The sequence below is a fragment of the Asterias rubens genome, chromosome 11, assembly GCF_902459465.1.
Source record: "Asterias rubens chromosome 11, eAstRub1.3, whole genome shotgun sequence".
NCBI classification, from domain to species: Eukaryota; Metazoa; Echinodermata; class Asteroidea; order Forcipulatida; family Asteriidae; genus Asterias; species Asterias rubens.
The window spans coordinates 10282136-10306452 of NC_047072.1; the positions used below are offsets into that span (position 1 = coordinate 10282136).

Sequence of the window (24317 nt, forward strand, 5' to 3'; positions counted from 1 at the left end):
CAGGGATCTGGACCCTGAAAGTTCTAATTGAAGATAACAAGGGATCTTAAGTGTTGTGTTAATTGTAACCCCTTGTCTCATATTTATCACCAGGAGTGCTTTCCATTCCTCTCAATGACTTTCAATGTGTGTTGCCCATTTCACCTCTCTCACTCATAACAATTGGCTATCCTATAATTAAACACTATGTTCGAAACAAAAACTACATGCCAAGCCGTATGGCACCCACTTCCCATGCCAAACATTTGTTAAGTTAACCCTTCCCATTGGTTAAAAGTTGAATGACAATGCAATGGTTGTATTGAAATAGTTCCAACTCCCTTCCACTATAGGTAAAAATTAAACAAAATCCCAGGCATCCAGCCATTGAACGTTTTACAGGGTCAAGGTATTTCGAGAGTGCAATTAAGTGTAATCTGCCATTTGTTGCAAAATTTGCATACAAGAGAAAAACTAGGATCTCAAGACACGTTTTCCCATGTCCAACTACATTTCAAATGGAAGTTTTCCTTAGAAAAACTTACTGCATTACTTGTACAAAAAGGGGCCCTTTCAAATCGCTCATTGTTTTCCAATCAAAGATTTCGGGAGGGGGGGTTGTCTACTGATTTTGTATGTATTTTTTAATTTGTTGCTATTTTCATTTGATACAGTTGCAGGCAGATGACGACTACAGAGGTCCCAAGCTTGGCCCCAGACCCTCCTCAGAACACAAGAGGGAGTTTACCAAGACCCAGCTGGAGCGAGGGAAGTTTATGCTTTGTTGAGGAGTATTTTTTTAGGACAAGCAGCATAGAGTAGCTTCATATGGAGCCATCACCCATTAGTTTCAGCCGCATCCTTAGCCACATTCACAACATAAGAGTTTTATACTAGCTGTTTAAACTTTTACACCATGGGAATTACCACATTATTATGGCATATTTTACTATGGAACTTAACTCAACAGGTCTCTAAAGTTGTAACTTATAACTTACTTGACTTCTGAAGGTCCTATTTGGTCGCTTATAGAGAAACGAGAATAATACTGGAAGATTAACCCTACTCTAATAAAGTAATACTGTTTGAAATGCCAAATACACATTAATTTAAAAAAAACTCATGTTATAATACAGCCATCCTGTTCATCTAATTGACTCCATAATCCAAAACGAGACTCCATTCTCCAAAACGAGACTCCATTCTCCAAAACGAGACTCCATTCTCAAAAACGAGACGCAATTCTCAAAAACGAGACGGGGAAAAGTCTGACAATTTTGTGTGAGATTGGCAATACTGTATGTACTAGAAAGCAAGGTCCAAAATGGCCGCTACAGCTACAGTTACAGCTAGGGCTCAGCTGGATCATTGAAGTATAGGACATCCATGAAACACATTTAACAACAGTCTTAGCTGTGGCAACCAATTCAGATACTGCCTTTCAAAGTTACAATTATTAAGCACCAGACTAACCCTAGCAATGGTTGCCAAAGCTTGGACATCTGAAACTTCTGGAACGCTAGGTGGCAGAAGACCCAAAAGATAAATCAGGGTGGACGAAAACAATCAAAAATGCCTGGTATATATGTAAGCTGCCACCTATCGTTCTAAAGTCTAATTTATGCACTCAACGTTGAATGGTATTAGGATAGTTACATGTACTTGTCTAAATATAAAAACTGCAGTAAGTATTTAGCATAGAAAGCGTTTAGAGTTTTATGATGGTATATCATTCTTAGTTTTTCTACCATTCAAACAAATACAGACTGAGGCTGGGAGAGAAAGTAGTCTGACCCCTTCTTCGAAATGGGTATTTATAACTGGCAGTCTCATTGTGTATACAGGGAATCTGGTAAAGATGGCTGCAGCGTGACAAAATGTCTATTTATGGGAGTTGAACGGGCCTGAATGGATCTAACATACATAATGTAAAGCCCGTGTGGTGTTACTGTTTGATTTACCAAAATCTTTAAATTTGAGCTGAATTCATTGTCTCCATTTTTTTTTTTTAGTCAACTTGCCGATTTGTTCATGCATGCTTACAATGAACAAGCTTGACAATGTTGAGTAAGGCATCTAAACTGTACATGTATGTGACTATTTTGCTCCAACTAATTTGTTTAATTTAATGTGCTGTAAACTTAAACTCACAAGCCTTGTTTTGATCAAAATAAAGCAAAAAAAGCTCTTTCCAAAAGAGAATTTTATTGTTCTTGTGATTTTATACTGTGTTTATTTGTGGTGTTTTAAAGGTGGAGTGATCGTCTAGTTTTTAGGCAGAGTAACGACGATTTATAGGCAAAATTATCAAGTAAGATACAAAACATTCACCTGTGATGTGTGATTGTTTCAATTGAATAGATAAGAGTGTCTACCCGTTTGACAAAACAGCAACAAATATTACAGTATTTTCATCAAAAATGTCGAGCCCATCCACGTACAGTAGTAACCAACCACATCTCATGTCCTTTTGGGGGGCAGCATTTAAACTGGCACCAGGCCCAAACTTCACGGAGGCAACGAAGGCAATTGCCCCCTGGTTATTGCCTTGGTGCCCTTGAAATGCTCCAGTAGAAATTTACAAATTCCTCATAGGGTGCCCTTAACCAAGGAGAAAATGCCTTGGTGCCATTGTCCTTTCAAAAGCGAAACATACAGGCATGTGATTTTTCACGGGGGCAGGTGATCGCCTCAATGCCCCCTGGTCATTGCCCTGGTGCCCTTGAAATACTCCAGTAGAAATGTTCACAAATTCCTCATAGGGTGGCCCCTTTACCAAGGAGAAAATGCCTTGGTGCCCTTGCCCTTTCTAAAACGATACAGGCCTGAGGCACATTTCAAATTTCCCAAAGGTCGCTTGCATGTGAAACAGTTGATTTATTAGTGAAAGTTAAGCACAGTACCTGATAGACTTGACTCCAAGTTAAGTGAAGAGGCAGACAGAATAGAAGGTGGGTGTGCTAGAGGTGAAATCAGAGATGATGGTGCATGGGAGAACACGACAACAGCTTGGACAGGAAAGTGAACAACTCAAAGAGTTATAATGCCAGCTTAAGAAGGGGGAGGGGAGGGAGGAAGTGAGGGGTGCAAACCAGGAAACAATTTTTATCATTGACATATCATTTGCGAGCTTGGATACTGGAGTCATAAAATGTATACTATATTTTTGACTGACTGATGCAGTCAACATTTTCCGCAAATACAGGGATAGCGCTGAATTTCTGTGCTACCTATGTAAGCAAAGAATCAGCTAAATTTTAAATGCTTACTTGTGGAATGCACTTTAAAGTACAAACCTTTCTGCTTCCGAAAAGTACCAGTTATTACCTTACAGTAAACAGAGCTATGAAATTGGGGCCCCAGGCTTTATCAAAATGAGAAAGTTAGGAGATTAGAAAGACTTGTGACCAAAGAATGTGAAAGTGTTTCAATTTTTAATAAAAGCAGCAATAGACCACTTGCATATGACGTCACAAGACCCAACCTGGGGTAAACTGAGACCAATCATTGGCTGAGAGTACACTGCGAATCAAGGATTGATGCTTCCAGGTTGTCATCAAATATGGCGGCCATGTGCTGGGGTTTATTCAAGTTAAGCAAAACGGAAATAACAGAAACATAAAGAGACAAAAAATGTTCACTGAAAAGCTTATTTATAAGTAAATTACTTAGACATATTGACAAATAATGTGGAATTTTAAGGCCACAAAATTTACATGAGAATAATGAGTCAGGGGAAAACTATGCATATTCATATTTACAAAATTAAATGCAAGTATTCACAGTTTAAGCCTCAACCACAACTTCAATTTCAACAGTCCTCCTGTGTTCTATTCATTGGAATGCAAAGTATTGCTCAACATATTTGAATGCTAAGAAATTACAGGGAACCAATCAAACACTAAACAGTTATATTTACATGACAGTTTGACTGGTAACCTGGCCCTGTTAAGCAAATCATGTTGGTGCTAAGCAAGTCCAAATATAGCTGCTCAAGAACCGAGTGGCTACACCTATGGCTAAAGCAGAGCTGCCAACATTTGCATCTTGCAATGAGGGAGATTTTGTACAACATTCAGGGAGATATTTAGAATTGCATTAAACATAAGAGGAACAAAGTGTTCATAATCAGAAAGATTTTCAAACTTGTAAACCAAGGCCCAATTTCATAGAGCTGCTTAAAGACACTGGACACTATTGGTAATTGTCAAAGACTAGTCTTCTCAGTTGGTGTATCTCAACATATGCAAAAAATATCAAACCTGTGAAAATTTGAGCTCAATCGGTCGTCGAAGTTGCGAGATATTAATGAAAGAAAAAAAACACCCTTGTCACACAAAGTTGTGTGCTTTCAGATGCTTGATTTTGAGACCTCAAATTATAAATCTGAGGTCTCGAAATCAAATTCGTGAAAAATTACTTCTTTCTCGAAAACTGCACTACTTCAGAGGGAGCTGTTTCTCACAATGTTTTATACTATCAACCTCTCCCCATTACTCGTTACCAAGTAAGGTTTTATGCTAATAAATATTTTTAGTAATTACCAATAGTGTCCACTGCCTTTTGGCAAACAAAAGTAGCTAAGCGCAACAAAAATATGCTTACAAAAATAAGGTTACAAGCAAAAACACGATGTCACATGCACAAATTTTGACTGGTATCCTGGTATCAACCTTAAATTGTTTTCTGTTTAAATTTCCCCTTGCTGGAAGAAGTTTATCACTAAATGAAATTTATAAATCCCAAGAGTAATTTCAACATCTGTACTGACAAAAGTGTTAAAATATAAATATAAACAAATAAACGTATGGTTGCAGAAATTTGCATACTTGGGAGTTTTATTACTTAAAGGCACTGGACACTATTGGTAATTACTCAAAACAGCATAAAAACTTACTTGGTAACGAACATTAGAGAGCTGTCGATAGCATAAAAACATTGTGAGAAACGGCTCCCTTCCTACATAAATTTTGAGAAAGAGGTAATTTCTTCCTCAAATATTAAAAAACTTCAGCTGAAGCCTTTTATTATGCATCTGAAAGCACACAACGTTGTGCAACAAGGGTGTTTTTTTCTTTCATTATTCTCTTGCAACTTCAACGACAAATTGAGCCCAAAATAATGTTCACAGGTTTGTTATGTTATGCATACATTGAGATACACCAAGTGAGAATACTGGTCTTTGACAATTACCAAGAGGTATCCAGTGCCTTTAAACAATGTTCAGCCCGAGTGTTATTGTACAGTGACTGCTGAGGGTACCTTTGGTGGCTGGAGAGAGGTCAGTCTGGACGGTGATGGCGTGGTCGGCCCACTCTCTACGGAGAGACTGAACTCATATGGATCTCTGCTCGTCAGGTTGAACTTTAACCTCTCCTCTGTTTGGAAAGAAAGATTCAAGAAAGACACGAATGTAAGCAATACTCAATAACTAGAGACATCTAAGTAGGATTTGAAACTTTGCATGGTGAGAATACAATACAGTAAGGTTTGCGGTAACACCATACTTAGGCAGCATGCAGCATCAGAGTCCAGCCTTCTCCAGAACATAGTAATAATAATAATAATAACCTGTTTTTATATAGCGCTTTTCACACCCGGAGGGCGTCCCAAAGCGCTTCACATTATTACCCCTGGTCACTGGGCCTTAAATCACTCCTTAAACCATCTCAGCTCCCTGGTGGGGAGTATACAGCCTTGTGCAACATTAATATGCGCTACTCGGCTAAATCAATCACAAGAACCATCTCTGCCCTCACAGGTACCCATTTACCCCTGGGTGGAGAGAAGCAATTATAGTTAAGTGTCTTGCTCAGGGACACAAGTTTCACGACCGGGATTATAACCCACACTCTGCTGAACAGAAGCACCAGAGCTTGAGTTCGGTGTTCTTATCCACTCGGCCACGACACCCTACTGATTGAAACATCAAGATGAAACCTACGGCATCATTACGTGGTGTTACTGCAAATCTTACTAGAGACATCTAGTAGGCAGGGATTGCCATAGAAATGGCACGAGCAATTTGCGGTAAGTTGAACCGAATGTAGGTCAAAACTAAGGAGAACAGTTTAGAATGACGAAAGAGTAAAATTGCAAGCCATCAAGTGTTTTTGAAAAATTTTCAATTCGCATTGAAACAACAACACAAACTCACCAACATATTTCTCAGACCCCGAACTCGTTGCTAGTTCTTTCCAAGAAGTCAAGTAACTGCAACAGAAAGAAAAATCAAGATATTAAGTTCATGAAAATTCACTTCTCATCCGAACAAAATGTTCAGTTAAAACTCCAGCAGGGCAGTTCAAGTTGATACCAAACAAAATTAAATACACTGGACAAGCTGGACGCTATTGGGAACTGTCAAAGACCAGTCTTCTTTCTTGGTGTATCTCAACATATGCACAAAATAACAAACCTGTGAAAATTTCAGCTCAATTGGTTGTCAAAGTTACGAGATAATAATGGAAGAAAAAACACCCTTGTCACACGAAGTTGTGTGCTTTCAGATGCTTGATTTCGGGACCTCAAAATCTAATTCTGAGGTCTCAAAATCGAATTCGTGGAAAATTACTTCTTTCTCCAAAACTACGTTACTCCAGTGGGAGCCGTTTCACACAATGTTGTATACTATCAACAGCTCCCCATTGCAATATTTTGAGTAATTATCAATAGTGTCAACTGCCTTTAGCAAACGATATTTTTTAATAACCAAACAAAATGTATCTTGCTGATTTGTGTTGCCTTGGTACATCTCAAAGTTAATAGTATTTTGGGATTGAATTGCCCTCCAGTAGTTATACATGAACGATGTAGTCTAGGGTCGTTCATTGATGATATTTTTTGACTTGACAAAGTAGACCGTACGTGTGCGATAATGGTGCTTTTGGAATACATCAAATAGTTTGTATAAAGAACCTCGGCACAGTTAACTGAAAACCCGAGGTATTTCAAAGCCAGTCTACTCAACTCACTCCTCAAAATTAAGGCCACTCGTCCATTCTAGGAGCTCATCGACCTCCCACTCCTCAACGATTTCAGATCCTTGGCTCTCAATAGCAGCCACCATGCCGGCTGCAGCGCCCTCTACCAGCGACTTGGTGTCAGAGTCCCCCGTCTTGGCCTGGAGCATTCCTTCCTGGTACCTGATTGAGGGGTGGGGGGGGGGAGGATTGAGTATCAATGTTTAATAATAAAAATAATAATAAAGCCATTTGTCAAGCACCTAATGCAAAAAGCCTCTAAGTGCATAGAGATCAATAAAATATACAATGTGTGAAAGATACAATTACAAAATAGGCAGATTAAAACTTAATCAAACAAATGAGTTTTTAACAGATACTTAAAAAAAACAGTGTAAAGAACAGGCCTGGCGAATATTCACAGGAAGACTATTCCAAAAAAACTGTGCCATGTAAGTAAATTATCTGTGGTCATAAAAACTGGAAGAAGCTCTTGTAGTTGAAAGCAATGACTGCTGAGATGATCGTATAGTTCGAGTAGGGGAATAATGAGATTGACATGTTTGAGCTTTGAAAGATAACAACAGAATTTTATGAACTTATGAAAATCAGGTAGTCTTTAAAATTTACAATTTTAATTTGATCCAGACTATTGTGCTGGCGCTTTACCAAATGAGCTGAATAATCTAGTCTGTGGTCGCAGTCTCCCTATTTTGTCAATATCGTTGTTCAGGATGCTAGAATAGGCAGACTAAAATAATCTAACGTAGCTGTATAATAATAATTGAACTCTTACATCTTCTTCATCCATTCCACCTTGCGCTGCTTCTTGCGCTTCTCTACATCTTGTCTTCTCTGAAGCTTGGAATGAGGAAAGTCTACTTTCTTGTTACTGCTCTCCCAGGTGACTGGATCCTGGTCAGGCCGCAAGAGTAACTGCAGCAAACGTCAAACACAGAAATAAGATTAACAATGCCTGATTCAATTTGGGCCAATAGAAATCAAGTCCTTTAACGTGCAATACACAACACACAGGACCAATGACTTGTTTTACATCTGAGGGATGAAGCATCATGGTTAAGTGTCTTGGTTAAGGACACAGGCGCCACACAACAGGGACTCGAACCCACACTCTGCTGATCAGAAACACTTCAGCTTGAGTCCATTGCTCTCAAAGGGAGGTACACATTTGGTAATTATTCAAAACAAATATTAACTTAAAAACTAACTTGGTAACGAGCATTGGAGAGCTGTTGATAATATAAAACATTGTGGGAAACAACTCCCTCTGAAGCATCGTAGTTTTTGAGAAAGAGGTAATTTCTCATTAAAATATTAAAAGACTTCTAGCTAGAAGTCTTTTATTCCTATCTGAAAGCACACAAATTCGTCCAACAAGGGTGTTTTTTCTTTCATCATTTTCTCGCAACTTCGATGACCGATTGAGCCCAAATTTTCACAGGCTTGTTATTTAATGCTTATGATGGGATACACCAAGTGAGAAGACTGGTCTTTGACAATTACCAAAAGTGTACAGTGCCTTTAACCGCTAGGCCACGACACCCCATATTTGACTTACTCTATCTGATACAAGTCTCCATCCATTGTTCTCTATTCTCTGGTACCAGCCTACGTGTTTATCTTTCCTCATCTTGGCTGCGGCTGGTATACTGTTGTGGACCTCCTTAGCCGCCCGGCGCTTGGCACCAGCAGCTGTGTAATCCTTGGGACTGTTGGCGCACATGTCAACGATGTTACGGTGAGTGAAGATCTTGTAGTAGATGTTTGGGGGGAACTTGTCCTGTTTTTCACGAAAGGAAGACGACAACAAAAATGGTGAAAAGCAGTTCACTTTTCTGTCACTCTTCCGATCATGGATTTTGTCTTTTGTGTTCCCTACCTTCTGTGATCTGCAGTCACAATCTGTGTCACAATTAAAGGAACACGTTGCCTTGGATCAGTCGAGTTGGTCTTTGAAAAGCGTTTGTAACCGTTTGTTATAAAATGCATATGGTTAGAGAGATATTTTAAAAGTAAAATATAATGATCCACACAAGTATCACTCGAAATTGCGTGGTTTTCCTTTTACCTCGTCGACTAACAACACAGTCGGCCATTTATGGGAGTCAATATGGGAGTCAAATGTTTGACTCCAATAAATGGCCGACCGTGTTAGTTCGCAAAGTAAACGGAAAACCACGCAATTTCGAGGCAAATTAGTGTGGATCATTGTATTCTACTTTTTAAATATATCTTTCTAACATCTATGCATTTTAAAACAAACGGTTTTAAATGCTTTTGAAAGACCAACTCGACAGATCCAAGGCAACGTGTTCCTTTTTAGCAATTTAGTGGCAATGGAGCGAAAACAAAAAGCCTGGGACAAAATTCCAAACTGAGTAAACCCTATTATGCCTATTGATCATTTCAGCAATTAACAGATGGTAGTGCCATGTTAAAACAAAACAAAGACCAAGTATAGCCAGCTCAGCACAGGCTTAAGAGAAGACTGGCCTTAAAATGTAAACCCGGGGTAAATTTCAAAAAGAGTTAGGACTAGTCCTAACTTAGGACTAGTCCTAGGAGATATTAAAAACGCATGGCTAGTCCTAAGTTAGGACGAGTAACTCGTCCTAACTTGAGATAAGACTAGTCTTAACTCTTTGTGAAATCCACCCAAGGGTATTGCAGTGTTCTTTAATTAAAGACTGTCTGGGTGTGTCTTAAGTTAGCCGGCTATAGGGCATAAACTGGTGTAAGACCACTTTAGTGCAATACGCCCAGAACTTTGGTCTGGTACACTAGATCTTTGGCCACGACACTCCACTTGCATTCCGCATACTCCTGCCGCCGATTCCACAAAACTCTTCCTAACTTAAGACTAATCTTAAGACTTAGGACGAGTCCCAACCATGCACTGTAGCATGCAGACCTTAAGATTAATCCTAAGTTAGGACGAGTTACTCCTCGAGATAAGACGAGTCCTAACTCTTTGTGAAATCGACCCCTGCTCTGGTAAGCATTTTCGCTTACAGCATGTAGAGCCATACAAATAAGCCTTTAGTCTATGTTCCTACTTACCCCAGCTAGTCTGAACTTGATGTGTATCCCAGCTGCTGCATCTAAGATCTTCGCCTCCTTAGGGTTGATACATCTTAGCATCATACTAGGGTCACCACGGCAACGGAAGTTGATGAGGTCGCGGTAGTAACGGTAAACTTGTATATCCTGTATGCAAAGAATGAATTCAAAGTAGTTAGTTAAAAATTGATGTTTTGGGGGCAGATCTGGTCGTGCTGGTTTTCTAGTTCACCAAAGAATTATCAAACAATAACACCATACGTAGATAGTCAGGCGAGCGGTCAGGGTAACAAACTCAAGACACCATACGTAGATAGTTAGGCAAGCGGTCAAGGGTAACAAACTCAAGACACCATACGTAGATAGTCAGGCGAGCGGTCAAGGGTAACAAACTCAAGACACCATGTGTAGATAGTCAGGCGAGCGGTCAAGGGTAACAAACTCAAGTCAGCTGAGTCATCAGAGTGGGGGTTTGAATCCCTGTTGAGACAATTGTGTCATTAGGCAAGGCACACAGTTGCTTGTCATCACCTATCCTCACTAATCGTTGCAAGCTTACTGCCCATTGATGCAACAACCATCCACTTCTCCTGGGTTGTGTGGCTGGTGCAGGGGTGATTTTGTGTCACCTAGGAGGAAATGAATTCCTGCAACATGTGCGCCCTTTTAGCTGTTGGTGCATCATGCTCCAAAGGAGACCAGAAGGAACATCTTAGTCTGGCCCCTTATTTTTATAATAAGAATTGTGCATCTATGCTTGCTACAGTTGCACACAGGGAACATGTCTACCCACAATATGTGTTCTCCATTACCTCTGTATTGACCCCTTGCACGCATGTCATACGCGGCGACTGTGCCACGCTCACCATTTTGGTGGTCAATAGGTTTACTTGTAAATGCCGCGTCGCCTAAAATGTGCACTTCACTGAATAACGCACAGATGACATTGCCCACCCAGTGGAAGCGGTTAAGAGCACCAAATTCAAACTCTGGTGTTTCTGATTAGCAGAGTGTGGGTTCGAATCCCCAGCCGTGACACTTGTGTCCTTAAGCAAGACACTTAACCATTGCTTCGTCCTTCAGATGGGACGTGAAGTCGTTGGTCCCATGTGTTGTGTAACGCATGTAAAAGAACCCAGTGCACTTTTCGAAAAGAGAAGGGGTCCGCCCCGGTGTTCTTGGCTGTGGCTGCTGTATGCGCCGTAGCACCTGACCCTTATAAGGTGCTAAACAATTGGGTCTCAAAACTCATACTGCGATAACTTATCTTTCTGAAAGTTTGTATATACTCAGCGCCTTGAGTACCTTGTTTGGTAGATACGTGCGCTATATAAGACTTCAATATTATCATATTATATTATTAATATGGCGCATCCAAGTTAATCGATGATGACCTCAGGTGAATTGGGTCAATAACCCAAACTGAGGCCAGAAGGAACATGCTTAGTCTGGCCCCTTTTTGTATAATGATAATTCTGCATCCAAGCTTACTATTGCACATTAGGAACATGTCTACTCACAATGTGTGTCCTCCATGCTCTCTGTACAATCTTGGCAGCCTCCTTGGGGTTCAGGGGATAAGTCCTCTTCTTCTTCTTCCTCCTCTTCGTTGGTTGAACTTTGACCTTTGTCTGGCTGGGCCCGGTTGAGCTGGAGACTACAACGGACTGGACCCCTTGGTGGGATATGTTGGTGACCATCGTGGAACGCTGTCTTTTGACTCTGTGCCACCAGTTCTGAATGAAGTGGGCGCAGAATTCTCTAAACCTGTCAGTTTAAAAAGAAGAAAGAATACTTTGATTTTACGTTGACTGCCCTATGCTCAGAGGCCCTTATGTTCTAACAAACCTTTGTTCCGAAAATCCCCTCGTGATTTACACGCTATTTCGTCTCTCCATTTTCCTCGATTAATATACAAATTTACAAATCACCAACATTATTTTCAGTATAAAATTTTTCTGTAAAATTGAAAGTACTTACGATATAACAACCGACTCCCCTTTTGACTTTTTGTAACTGCAGTATTTTTCATAGTAGCCTTCCAGTCTCTGTCTGGCGCTGGCTGTTTTAACAGCTGAAGCCTTGGACGCAACTGAATCCTTTAAACACGAGGGACAACAATAACAACTTCTTAACAAGAATTCCTCGTTCTCTTTTAGCTCAAGACAAAAGAAATGCAATCAAGTGTTCAAAAATAATAATAATGTAGAGGCACTACTACAAACAAATGCTCCAGTTTGTACAGTAGGGCATATTTTAAACCAAGTTAAAGGAACGCGTTGCCTTGGATCAGTCGAGTTGGTCTTTGAAAAGCGTTTGTAACCGTTTGTTATAAAATGCATATGGTTAGAAAGATGTTGTAAAAGAAGAACACAATGATCCACACAAACATGCCTCGAAATTGCACGGTTTTCCTTTTACCTCGTCGACTAACACGGTCGGCCATTTATGGGAGTCAAATTTTTGACTCCCATAAATGGCAAACCGTGTTTTTCGCAAAGTAAAAGGAAAACCACGCAATTTCGAGGCAAACTTGTGTGGATCATTGTATTCTACTTTTAAAACATCTTTCCAAACATATGCATTTTATAACAAACGGTTACAAACGCTTTTTATAGACCAACTCGTCCGATCCAAGACAACATGTTCCTTTAAACACCAAGAAGAAAACATTTCGGAGACCTTGTTCCAATTCTATTAATTTTGGTTTTACCCATATTATATACACTGATGTGTGTTAGGCTCTGTATGCTCAGTACTTTCCCAAGTTCTGTGAAAAAAAAATCACAGGCATGTTACTTGGGTGGGATTTGAACCCACGACCTTTGCAATTCTAGAGCAGTGTCATACCAAGTAGACCACCGAGATTGACTGGTATTTAGAGGCAGTTTGAATCCTATTTTAGCAGCGGGTACCGCAACGATTTAATAGATGTTAAATTTGCAATAGCATGGCTCAGACCCTAATGTGGGGGGGCAAAAGCTCAACGCTAGCTACATACTAATACAAAATTCCAAGACAAAAAACCTGGTTCAACTACAGCCCTAAATAATACAATATTTCTCTGACACAAAATAGGGACGTCCAAATTTGCTACCTTTGATTGGGTGGTTGTGAGCTTTGACAGTGATTTGTCGGGTGATTTTGAGGGTGTTGTTCTGACATCTCTCAGACCTTGTTCACTGTTGATGAATCTACTACCTGTTTGGTGCACCTTGGTGCTCACAGTTGGGTTTAAGATGTCAAAGAGACGACATCTGAAAAAGATGTACAGACATGACAATGGTTTAATACATGTATTATCATATAGGCCTATGAGGAAATCGCCTATCTTCAGAAGGCCAGGCGGCTACTTCAAGATGTCATGGATGAGTTGTTGAGAGCTTCAACTTCTAGTTTTGATGGTTTAGTCATAGGTGTGGGTTTGTATCCCGGTCATGATACTTACGTGCCCTTGAGCACTACAATTGCTTCTTACCCAGAATGTCTGACTATTTGAACGTCTGGCCATTTTGTTTAACTGGACTTACGATGTATCTATCATAAAGTCACATAATTCAAGATGGCGGCCGCCAGCAAGCTTTTGGCGGGAACAGTGCGCCATCTTGTTTTTTCTTTGTTTTCTGCCTTAAGCAAATCTTTATCTTTTAATCTAATTCTATTGTTTTGTTTATTAATAATTATATCCTAAAAATGCATTAGCATTTATTATTTAAAAGTCATTCAAATTCTTGTAGAAGACGAGTAAACAGCTATCCTTCCTTCGTCTTCTATACTTACAGATTGAGAATAAAATAACGTAAATCACAAGAACAACCAACAGCCTGATCCTCTATCCATTATTTGGCCTAACTACCGTGGGTCACAGGTATTTAAATGGGTATCAGCGAGGAGACATGTTATTATTGTGTTTTAAATATTCAATTCTGAGGGGATTAATATTTAACCGCCTTTCTTCGAAGTGAAATGATTTTCAAAATGCTTTATCGAAAGCTGCTGTTAGTGTTTTTATTGCCATGAATTCTAGGAGTGGTTACCAAATGTGTACATTCCCTTTGGAAACATTTGGAAACTTTTGATAACTGTCATAAGACCAGTATTCTTACTTGGTGTATCCCAACATGCATTAAATAACAAAACTGTGAAAATTTGGGCTCAATTGGTCATGAATCGAAAGTTGCAAGAGAATAGTGAAAGAAAAAACACCCTTGTTGCATAACTTTGTGTGCTTTCAGATGCATTTATAATAAGGCTTCGACCTGAACTCATTGATTATTTGAGTGAGAAATCACTTCTAGAAACATGTTATTTCATAGGGAGACGTTTCTCTTCAATGTTTTATACTATCAACAGCTCTCTATTACTCGTCACCAAGTAAGTTTTTTTATCTTCAAGTAAGCGCTAATCCTCAAATCCAATTCGCACCGTGGAGTGGTGATAAAAACCTATATATTATTGCTTGCTTGCTTGAAGATAAATACGTTATCATATGCGCGCTCGTGGAAATACAGAAAATATAGCGCGTCTGCGTCTCTATGGTCCCATATCCAACTCTGCCTTCAGCTTTGTTGGATATGGGACGCAGAAGTGCTAGAATTTTACGTATTCCACTCGCGCTTGTGTGAAAACTTATAAATAATGCTAACAACAGTTATTTTTGAGTAATTACCAATAGTGTCCAGTGCCTTTAAAGCTTTACCAACCTTGTCCAATGACCTCTCCATACTCTCTGTAGTTCAATAGCAGCTGCTGAGCTCCTCTCCTCGGATGATGCGCTCTTCTTCCGAATCAATGCTCGCCGAGATTGCTTGGAGCCCGCCGCTAACTTCAAATCTCGGACGATGTTCTCTTCCCCTGTTTATTTTGGATTAAAGATAAACTCTAAGTTAGCAATCATTACAAAGAAAAGAAAATGAGCAAATAATTTTGCCATGCTTGTGGATCTAGAATGGCTGGGGTTTGGGGGTTTGAATCCCACGTGGTCCCATGCCTCTAATTTGTCAGCAGGACTCCAAAAAGTACTGAAATTCAGTGCATCGCGTATCAGTGTACTCCTGCTATCATCTCCATCGAGGTGACCAGAGTGGTTCAAACTTCATAGTTCTTGGGCTAGAATAGGAGTAGACAAATGAAAATAATAATCTTCATCCCATTTATATCTGCCCATACTGCGTTAGGCCGAGTAAAAAAAAGAAACATGTTTAGCGTCCGGGTTTCTCAAAAAAAGGATAGAGGAGGGGCTTTTTATTTTTTATTTCAAGATGGCCGCCATTCTTTTTAAAATGTCAAATATCCATTCTTTTTTCTACTGCTCAAACACACAATTACATAAATTAAATTCAACCAAAATTAAATTTTGGTCGAGACACTCAGACAGGACGTTCAGATTGTTTTAGCTGAGATCGTTTAAAATAACCTTTCTTCAAAAAATTCAAATACAAAATCATAAAAAAATAATAATACAAAAAAGGACGCGGCCTGTAAAAAGGAAGCGGGCGGGGACGCTAAACATGTTTCTTTATTTACTTGGCCTAATTGAACCTTTCAATTTCATCCACGACAGCTTTGCATTATAACATGGTTTAATTATAGGCGTAGCCGAAGCACTTCATGTCAGATGATGTGAACAACAGTTGCCTAATTTTCTGAACTGGCCGACACGGTGTGCAGTGGAAAATTGTAACAACCGGGAAAAACTTTTTTGGAGTAACCTCAATTATTTGCTTTCAGTTTCAGTTTGACGACTGAAGCTGAATATCGATCCGAACATTCCATCCAGTGGCAATGTGCAAAGCTTTGTTTCACCCAAACAAAGGAGGACATGCTCAATCAAACACTAAACAGTGAAAGAGGGGCCGCAGAAATCATGATCATAATAATATATCCCTTTCTCCAGGGGGTTTGTTTTTTTAAAATAACACTGCTGACTCCAGAGCTTTTTTCCTCTGACAAAATAACAAAGATACAGGTGGGAAAGAATCACACCTAGCTAGAGTCTTAGAGACTATAGTATAGATAGTTAGCTAAACAGTATCCCAGCAGTATCTGTATCTGTTGAATACTGCAACAAACTCCTCAGAGAGGGAAGTTGCCTAATCTTACACAGTAGGCTACTGTTATGGATGGCTAGCATTGTTTGCATTTCAAAATGTTATTACGCGATTTTTTCCAGACAGAATACAGTCTATCGTAGCGTCATACGTTATCGACCCTCATTATTCGGTCCCCAACTTCGATTCACGTTTATCGCGAAATTGTGCAAGCTGCACCGGTGACAGAAGCTATGCAGTTTACTCACGGTCTGTATTTTCATCAGGCTTAATCATGCTGTTCCCTGCCGTTGGTTATGCTCAAACATTTATAAAATGATTGATTTTTGGTACTAATCACTAGTGCATTATTATGCCAACATTCAAATGAGTCAAAGAAACATCATCCATATCTGCTAGATTGAGTTTCATTCTGCTTTAGTCACTAGATGGATCACGTGAGGTGGTTACTATTTGGGATTCTATGGTGTGTAAATGTGGGGAAAATATTAACATATTTTAAGTGAAAATTACAACAATTTTTTTATTTATTTACTCATGCATACTGTAATAAAAAATCTCTCACAACGTAAAACCTTAACTTTAAAAATTTCAACACACCATGAAGTGAAAGTGTAATTGTTAAAAAATTGGATAGATGATTTGAAAAAAAAATATTTAGTTTTTGATTGTGAACAATTTTCCTGTTATCCTACTGAAAACACATGACACCAGGATACAACAATCCCGGCCAAAATGCTTGGGCCACCCATTCCCAACGGGTTGTTCTAAAACCCCCTCGACCCCCTCGACCCACGACTCTCCGACGTCCGCCCCGTGTTCGAAGAATGTCCCAATTCCGAATTCATAAAATGTCACTTTACGGCCGAGTAAGAATTAAGTCCCCGATTTAGAATTCACAGTGTGTGATCCGCGACGCAACTTCCTTCCACGACTAGGCTGGACTTCAAGTCTGAGACTGCGGTTATATTTATCTGCATCAGCCACACAGAATTGGGAGTATTTACTCTCTGCTTCCGCACGACAAGTGCACACCGTCCGTGTGGCCATTCGGTCGGTCGGGCGGGTCATGGAGGTAGAATTCTACCTCCATGGTCGGATCTACAACCTTGAGCTCCGCTTAGAGCAACTAGTAGTACCATAGTACACAGGACGAGAGCGATCGGCCGGAAATTGGTCCGCCTGATCATCACGTAATGAATTGGCCGTAATCGTACTCGGGCGGTACACGCAGGTTCCCAGTTGGGATAATAATCTTGGATCGGCCAAGAGATACACGTGGAAATACCGCGGTTTTTTATTTGTACATCATAATTGCACAGGCCCGATCTCGGCAGCCAATCATGCGAAGTTTGCTTCGTGCATACTACGTGTCTCGTACGCTGTGTTGTTGTAATGTGCGAGGCATGGTAGTCGATGTCAGCATACACAATTTTGTGTGTGATTGGCTGAGGTTGTGAACTGTGGCAATTTCGGTGTACAAAAAAAAAGATCGCGCAAAAGTCGATGGTCGAGGGGGTCGTGGGTCGTGGGTCGAGGGGGTTTTAGAACAACCCATTCCCAACCTACCATAAAAAAAACATGATAAACATTCCGAATCCCTGTCCTTCACTTCCCCCTGAATTAACATTTAAAAATAATGTCCCCCGCTCAATGTTGACTTGAACGCAAAAGACTGTGCAATGAGAGCCAACATTGAAAGGAGGTAGCCGTAGGGGGTGGGGCCAATGAGATATGGCCAGGATTGTAGACTGCACAACCCACACACACAGTAGATAGAGTCACACTCACAAATCACACTGAGTGAGTACCACATTGACCATGTTGGCAGTGACAGGTGAGCTGGTGAGGGAGTGAGAACAACAACAATAAAAACATTACCTGGAAAGTGCACATTTTTCAGGAACTTGTGAGCTTCTTTTCTTGTTAACATCTTCAAAACCTCCTAAACAAGACAGAGAATGTCATTACTTTGAGTTAGCATTCATGTCACTAAAGTTATGCCGGGAATAGACCAACAAAAAAGTTCTACAAACTTTCACAAACACGAAGAGAAAAAAAAATGCAACATCGATCGTTGTCAAGACTGTATCCAAGGTAAACTGCACAAATATCATCAATTTACGCAATATAATAAGCTTTAAATGTCTCGCAAAATAAGTCACACTAAACATTGTTAAATTTACTTCAATAAAATCGTTAATTGATAGCTGTGTGGATATTTAAAAACTTTAAAAAACTTACACTTTTGAAAAAGTTCAGCGGCGATTTACACCAAATCTTGGGTTGTCGCTACCGACTGGAACTATCAGGCCGCTTGGTGGCAGTGTTTGAATTGGACAATCCCTATCGCGAGATGGCTCACTACACTACCAACGGTCGGCTTTTGGGGGGTGTGGTGATCGAAACAACTAATCACTGCGATTAGAATTAAAAGTAACTAATTTTTTATGAAAATTCATAGGCAAATTATGCCCCTAGGCGGGTGAACTGCCGTTTCGGGCATAGCAATAAATAACCAACGAGTGCCCCGAGACGACTCGGCACTTTTACTGGTAGATCTATTCAAAATCGGTATTTTTTTTAAATTAATGTATACAATACAAATTCTGACAATCAACCCATATGTACCCCCTCACAAAAATGAGTCGATCCCCATTAATGTGACGGAATTTTTTTGTCGCGTGGTCCCTTTCCCACTTAAAAAACATTACATTTAATAATCTGTTCTCTTCGTCACGTACAATAGTTTTTTTTTTTCCAAATAATTATTGATTGACAATACAATCACTAAATGGTAAGTGGGAGTATGATGAACCCTAAAGTAACAGCAAAACTTGGTCTTTGAAGTCATTTTATTTAGGCGAGGGGGCCACGTGTAGGCAGGCCTATATGCGTTTACAGCCCATACGGTAGTCGCTCTAAACACAAAACAAGTTATTTTCAAGAAAAGCTTACAAGCTTTAAATAGAATTGTGAGTGTCTTTTATGGAGACATTTTTTACAGCAGGAGAAAAGTTGAATAAATCAAAGTGAAGTTATTACTATTAGGTAGTCCGATTCGGAAGCCTTTTTTAGTATAGACATCTTAAATCGACTCCCTCATTCAAAGTCTTATCTCAACTGAGGCAGGAACAAGTAATGTTGCTGTTTTGACAAAGAGCACCATAGCGCGTGCGTGGATCATCGCGCGATTGTTAACTCAACACGCTGCCTTATTATACCACCTGCATGCTGCAAAATGAACAAAATCTCAAGAAACACAAACATCGTTAGGGCCAATCCTTCTCATTCATAAAAAAAGTGTCATCCATCAAGACGGTAAATTAAAAATAAATTATTTTAATCATACAATGGAGAGTCACTTTGAAAAAAGTTCGATTCCAGTAACGAGTTATCCATCTTCACCGGAACCATCTACCGATGAAATACACCACCAACTAACAGATGAAGGGCTACACTACATGATCCAGGAGGTACAGTATTATGTCTCTGTGATTTTACAGCAGCAAAATTTGCTGCTACTGCTGCAAACATCAGCGCTAGCACATTGTAACGGAAGGGCAAGAACAGGCAAGTTCACACGAGGCAAATTTACAGCGAACCAGTTACAGACAAGGAACCAAAAAGATTATTGAATAATAAATAATAAAATAAAAATCTTTTGGGATCGTCGTTAAGACACTGTTTAAAAAATTACTCGCACTGCAGTGACATGGGTTGCCTCCAAGAAAAGTTGCCTCATCTGACTGGGGAGAAAGCCATCGTATTCTTGAATTGAATTGAATTGTATATATTGAATCGTAAAGTACAAACACATTTTCACCACCTCGAAAGTACTTTTATTTTCACATCAGCAAGAGGAGCAGCTTCACCGAGAACGCCCTGCAGTGACCATTGGCCGAACGGTGTCCACCCCGGAACGTATCTTCGCCAATCTCAACCTCTCTGGCCAACAGGGCTTCGACGAGGATGAAGACGAACCGGGTATATCAAGGACACCAAGAACAAGTCCCAGTCGGACCTCCCCCATCTCAGCTGCCACGTCTCCGCCCACCGGGATTCACCCGTCAGAGATGAGACAGCCCTCAACAGACAGAATGTACCAGGACATGGTCGGTGACCTGGATGTCATGATAGACATTGCGAGGAGCATGCATGAGGTGGCTCGCCACACCAAGTAAATAAAATACCTCTGATCTATAATAAATATTTTTCTTGCTTTTCAGTCCTCAAATAAAAGCATTTTGTTGTAAGGTCCGATTCTAAAGAAAGCTCCATTGTGAATACCCCAAAAAGTCAAATACCACAAGTTCAATGGACTTGTGCTATTCACGAGATCTTTCTTATTATTGGACTTGTGGTATTCACAAAAGCTTTCTTTAGATCGGAATTGAACCCCCCCCCCAAAAAAAAAAAAAAAAAAAAAAAAAAATGTCTTTCTACCATTAAATTTGCTAATTCAGAGGAAGGTTGTTGGTTCTAATTGTGCCTGACTGCTGATGAAGCCTTTTTAGTGTAGACTGTATAAGAGTCGTTTTCGCACATACTCGTCTTGGACAGCTGGGCCCAATTTCATAGAGCTGCTAAGCATGAAAATTTGCCTAGCATGAAATTTCTTCCTTGATAACAACAGGATTACCAACCAAATTTCCACGTGATTGTAAAGATAAGTAACCAACACCTAATTACCAGTAACAAGCAATATGCAACCAATAGAAATTTTGTTGGTAATCCTGTTTTTATCAAGAAAGACATTTCATGCGGAGCACATTTTTCGTGCTTAGCAGCTCTATAAAATTGGGCCCTGGTGATGAGTCGGTCAGACGCTGGCGCCACCGAAATAATACATGGTGAAATAATACATAACGTAATGTCGGTCGATTATGACTTTTGATTCATAACTAATAATATTGATTGATTGTTTGCATTATTGTTTGTCCAAAGAACTTTAATCAGCACTGCCTACGAGCGCATCGACCTGAACGACCCCCGCGTCCGAAATCTGGGCATCGGCAGAGTCATGAAGGACCTACGGATGGAGAGCGCCCATGCCGTGGTGGACGGCCAGCGAGCCCAGGTACGCTACGAGAAAGTCATGACAGACGTCCGTCGGATGAAGAGGTGCTTGAGGAACCTCGGCTTCTGGCACGGGGGCGGTCACAGTGGCTCGCTCCCGGGAGAACGGCAGCCGAGCGTCACGGACTCGTGGGGTTTGCCGTACCATTCGTTTTTCTCGAACGGCTTATAGTAACACTAATTAGACCCATCTGGGCCCAATTTCATGGCTCTGCTTACCTCCGAATTCTGCGCTAACGATCACGATTCCCCGCTTACTTGCAAGCGCCGAATTTCTGCGCTAGCCTTGTAAGCGTAGAATGCCTAGTAACATGGAGTACGCACGCGCAGAAGCCACAATTCGCCGCTAACCCGTGAAATACGCTTGCCGTAAGCACAGGATTCCCTGCTTCCGTAAGCGCCGATTCTGTGCTTACGGTAATCAGAGCCATGAGATTGGGCCCAGGCCTGTGGTATGCTTCGTTTTTGAAAGGGCAAGGACACCAAGGCATTTGCTCATTGGTTAAGGGCACCCTATGAGGAAATTGTAAATTTCACTGGAGTATTTTGAAGGGCACCAAGGCAATGACTAGGAGGCATAGGAGGCAATCGTCGCCGTTGCCTCCGTAATCACGCCTGCGCTATGGGCCCTAAGAGTTGTCACATGCTGACAAACTTGTTCCACTACTTTAAGGTCATGAGAGTTTGTTTTGCGTGGTTTTCAACGATTAAAGCTAATTGTGTTTTAAAGGTAGTGGACACTATTGGTAATTACTCAAAATAATTATTATCATGAAACCTTACTTGGTAATGAGTAATGGGGAGAGGTTGATAGTAAACAAAAACATTGTGAGAAACGGCTCCCTCTGGTGTGGCGCAGTTTTCGAGAAATAAGTAATTTCCACGAATTTGATTTCGAGACCTTAAATTTATGAGAATTTGCGGTCTCGAAATCAAGCATCTGGGCTGAAAGCACACAACTTCGTGTGACCATGGTGTTTTTTCTTTCATTATTATCTCGCAACTCCGATGACCAATATTGAGCTAAATTTTTCACAGGTTTGTTATTGTATGCATATGTTGAGATACACCAAGTGAGAAGACTTGTCTTTGACAATTACCAATAGTGTCCAGTGTCTTTAACATGTCAATGTATTATCCGGGATAATTAATCGCTCATAGTACTTTAGTTTTTTTATAAACATTTTGTGTTTGTTTAATAATAAGCCCACCACGCCCCAATATTTTAGTTGATGCTGGACAAGCAAGCTTGGCCGCATGCTAGCCCCGACCTTTTTGCTAAGATAATAAATAAATATTAGTCTGGCCCCTGTGAAATGACGTCAGAAGTTAAGTCTCGTTTTTTGACATGAGGGCGCACTTCCAGATTAACGGTGGTAAAAATATTAAGGAGTTGGTGCCTTCAAAGTTTGTGCACATGGACAATTTTATTGGCCAAAATTGTGAACACAGAGGATGCTGCCAAAGTTTGTTTGTACCCCATCTAACCAATACTGACAATGTTGTCTTACGATGGATTTTGCTTTGTGCATGAAATCGAGCCATGTGGCTTATATCCATTTGTGTCTAGGCAGAAATTCAACGACCCTGTTGTTGTGTCAATGCACGAGATATTTGACAGTACATGCAATATTGTGAAGGGGGTAGCTTCAGTGCAAGCTGATGCAAGGGATTGATTCCATCAAATGCTTTAATTTGCAGAAAACTACTCGAAACAAAATAATTGTGAAACTTGTTGTACTTGCCATAATCACACATTGACCCTCTGAAAGGTGCTGGACTAAAGAACAAAAATTGAAATAGTTTCATTGACCCAGATTTATAAGATACTGCCATTGTTTTATTAATTCGAACCCCGGCACGCCAGTTGATCAGTCTCGCGGATGTATTATTAGCCAGGCCCCCACAAACACGGAATTGAAGAGAGCAGAGTTAAAACACTGACCTCCCTCAAAACCCCGTCCAAGAGGGGGCCTAGGGGACCTTCAACCAACCCCCATACTCGCACCCTTGATGGGTAACAGCGGTGTGGAAGAATGATTGGTCTTCAGTCCCCCTGGCCAAAGAGACTAGAAGAAGATTGACCCCACGCCACGCCCAGGTCCATCTCATCCCGCATGCAGGACGGAGAACGAGGAGCAGCGAGAATCAGGAAAAAGTGATGCCGGTGTGCCCTTGATCTGCCCGGGTAGAGTGCGTCCGAGGCAGCCACCGGCGTCGGACTATACAATCCAGAGTCTATTGAACACTACACGTATTGAAATACGTCGTGCCGCACTGGTTGATGGAATACCCTGGGGGTGCTGGGAAGTCCGTCTCTGTCGGTGCATTTCTTGGGCCGTCTAGCATGGGCCCCGTGGCTCGGAGGCCCCGGCCCCATGTAGACGGCGACAGCGAGGGCGATGGTTGGTTTCTCAGTGCTATGAACTCGATGAGACCCACTGACGAACAAGCCGTGTGAGAGCTCTTATATAGCCTTACTAGCCCGGGAAAGCAGATGACTCACGCACGTCAAAGGTCCAACCCGCTGGAGAAAAATCTAGAATGTCTATGACACGTCAAGTATTAAAGCATGATGAAATAAAAAATTGTCAAAATTGAAACGTTGTTTTGTTCAATGTTCCAGACGTTTCCATGCTACATTCCAAGCCTACATCACCCCCCCCCCCACACCCACACACACAAAACAATAAATAACGAAAAGCAATGAACCTTGAAAATCAGGGCTGTGTCCTTCGGTTTTTATTGTCCCATTTTCCAAATTGAAATGAATTTTATTTTCGCATTATTCGAAATTTTGTTATACGTGTAAAATTAAGCTTATGATAACAATGGACAGAACGGAAAGGAAATGACACAATCAAAACAACACCAAGCACTTTCAACAGAAAGCGGTAAAGTCATTGATTGGGCCTAATTTTGGTTTGAGTGTTTTCAGCGCTTCTGCATGAGTCCCCATTACTTATCGTAGTTTTTAGAATGTGCTATGTGCATGAAGAAGAAAACCTGAACAAAATACATGACGCTTTTAATAATATCTCGCAACTTCGACGACCATGAGCTCAATTTTTCACATGTTTGTTATTTTATGCATATGTTGAGATACACCAAGTGAGAAGACTGGTCTTTGACAATTACCAATAGTGTCCACTGCCTTTAACACATT

General features: G+C 40.6%; 2 protein-coding genes across 4 annotated transcripts; one reads left to right on the top strand and one right to left on the bottom strand.

Moving 5' to 3' along the window:
* Positions 1–2752: 2752 nt before the first annotated feature.
* On the bottom strand, positions 2753–18388 carry LOC117297044 (uncharacterized protein C11orf65 homolog). 3 transcript variants are annotated; one of them, XM_033780167.1, is made up of 13 exons: positions 18317–18388; positions 17954–18017; positions 14726–14876; positions 13120–13279; positions 12003–12121; positions 11543–11789; positions 10023–10169; positions 8521–8742; positions 7738–7877; positions 6954–7124; positions 6137–6192; positions 5242–5357; positions 2753–2987 (listed from the first exon to the last, which is right to left on the bottom strand). In XM_033780167.1, exons 2-13 carry the CDS (start codon positions 18003–18005, stop codon positions 2952–2954), a joined length of 1617 nt encoding a protein of 538 aa, XP_033636058.1. In that variant the 5' UTR covers positions 18006–18017; positions 18317–18388; the 3' UTR covers positions 2753–2951. The 3 variants fall into 3 exon arrangements, with proteins under 3 accessions (XP_033636058.1, XP_033636059.1, XP_033636060.1); XM_033780168.1 differs by having other exon boundaries at positions 2753–3029; XM_033780169.1 differs by lacking the exons at positions 17954–18017; positions 18317–18388 and adding an exon at positions 17642–17683.
* Positions 18389–19425: 1037 nt separating this feature from the next.
* LOC117296691 lies at positions 19426–23330 on the top strand. Its single transcript, XM_033779727.1, has 4 exons — positions 19426–19548; positions 19930–20252; positions 21020–21285; positions 23176–23330. Exons 1-4 carry the CDS (start codon positions 19426–19428, stop codon positions 23328–23330), a joined length of 867 nt encoding a protein of 288 aa, XP_033635618.1.
* The last annotated feature ends 987 nt before the right edge of the window (positions 23331–24317 follow it).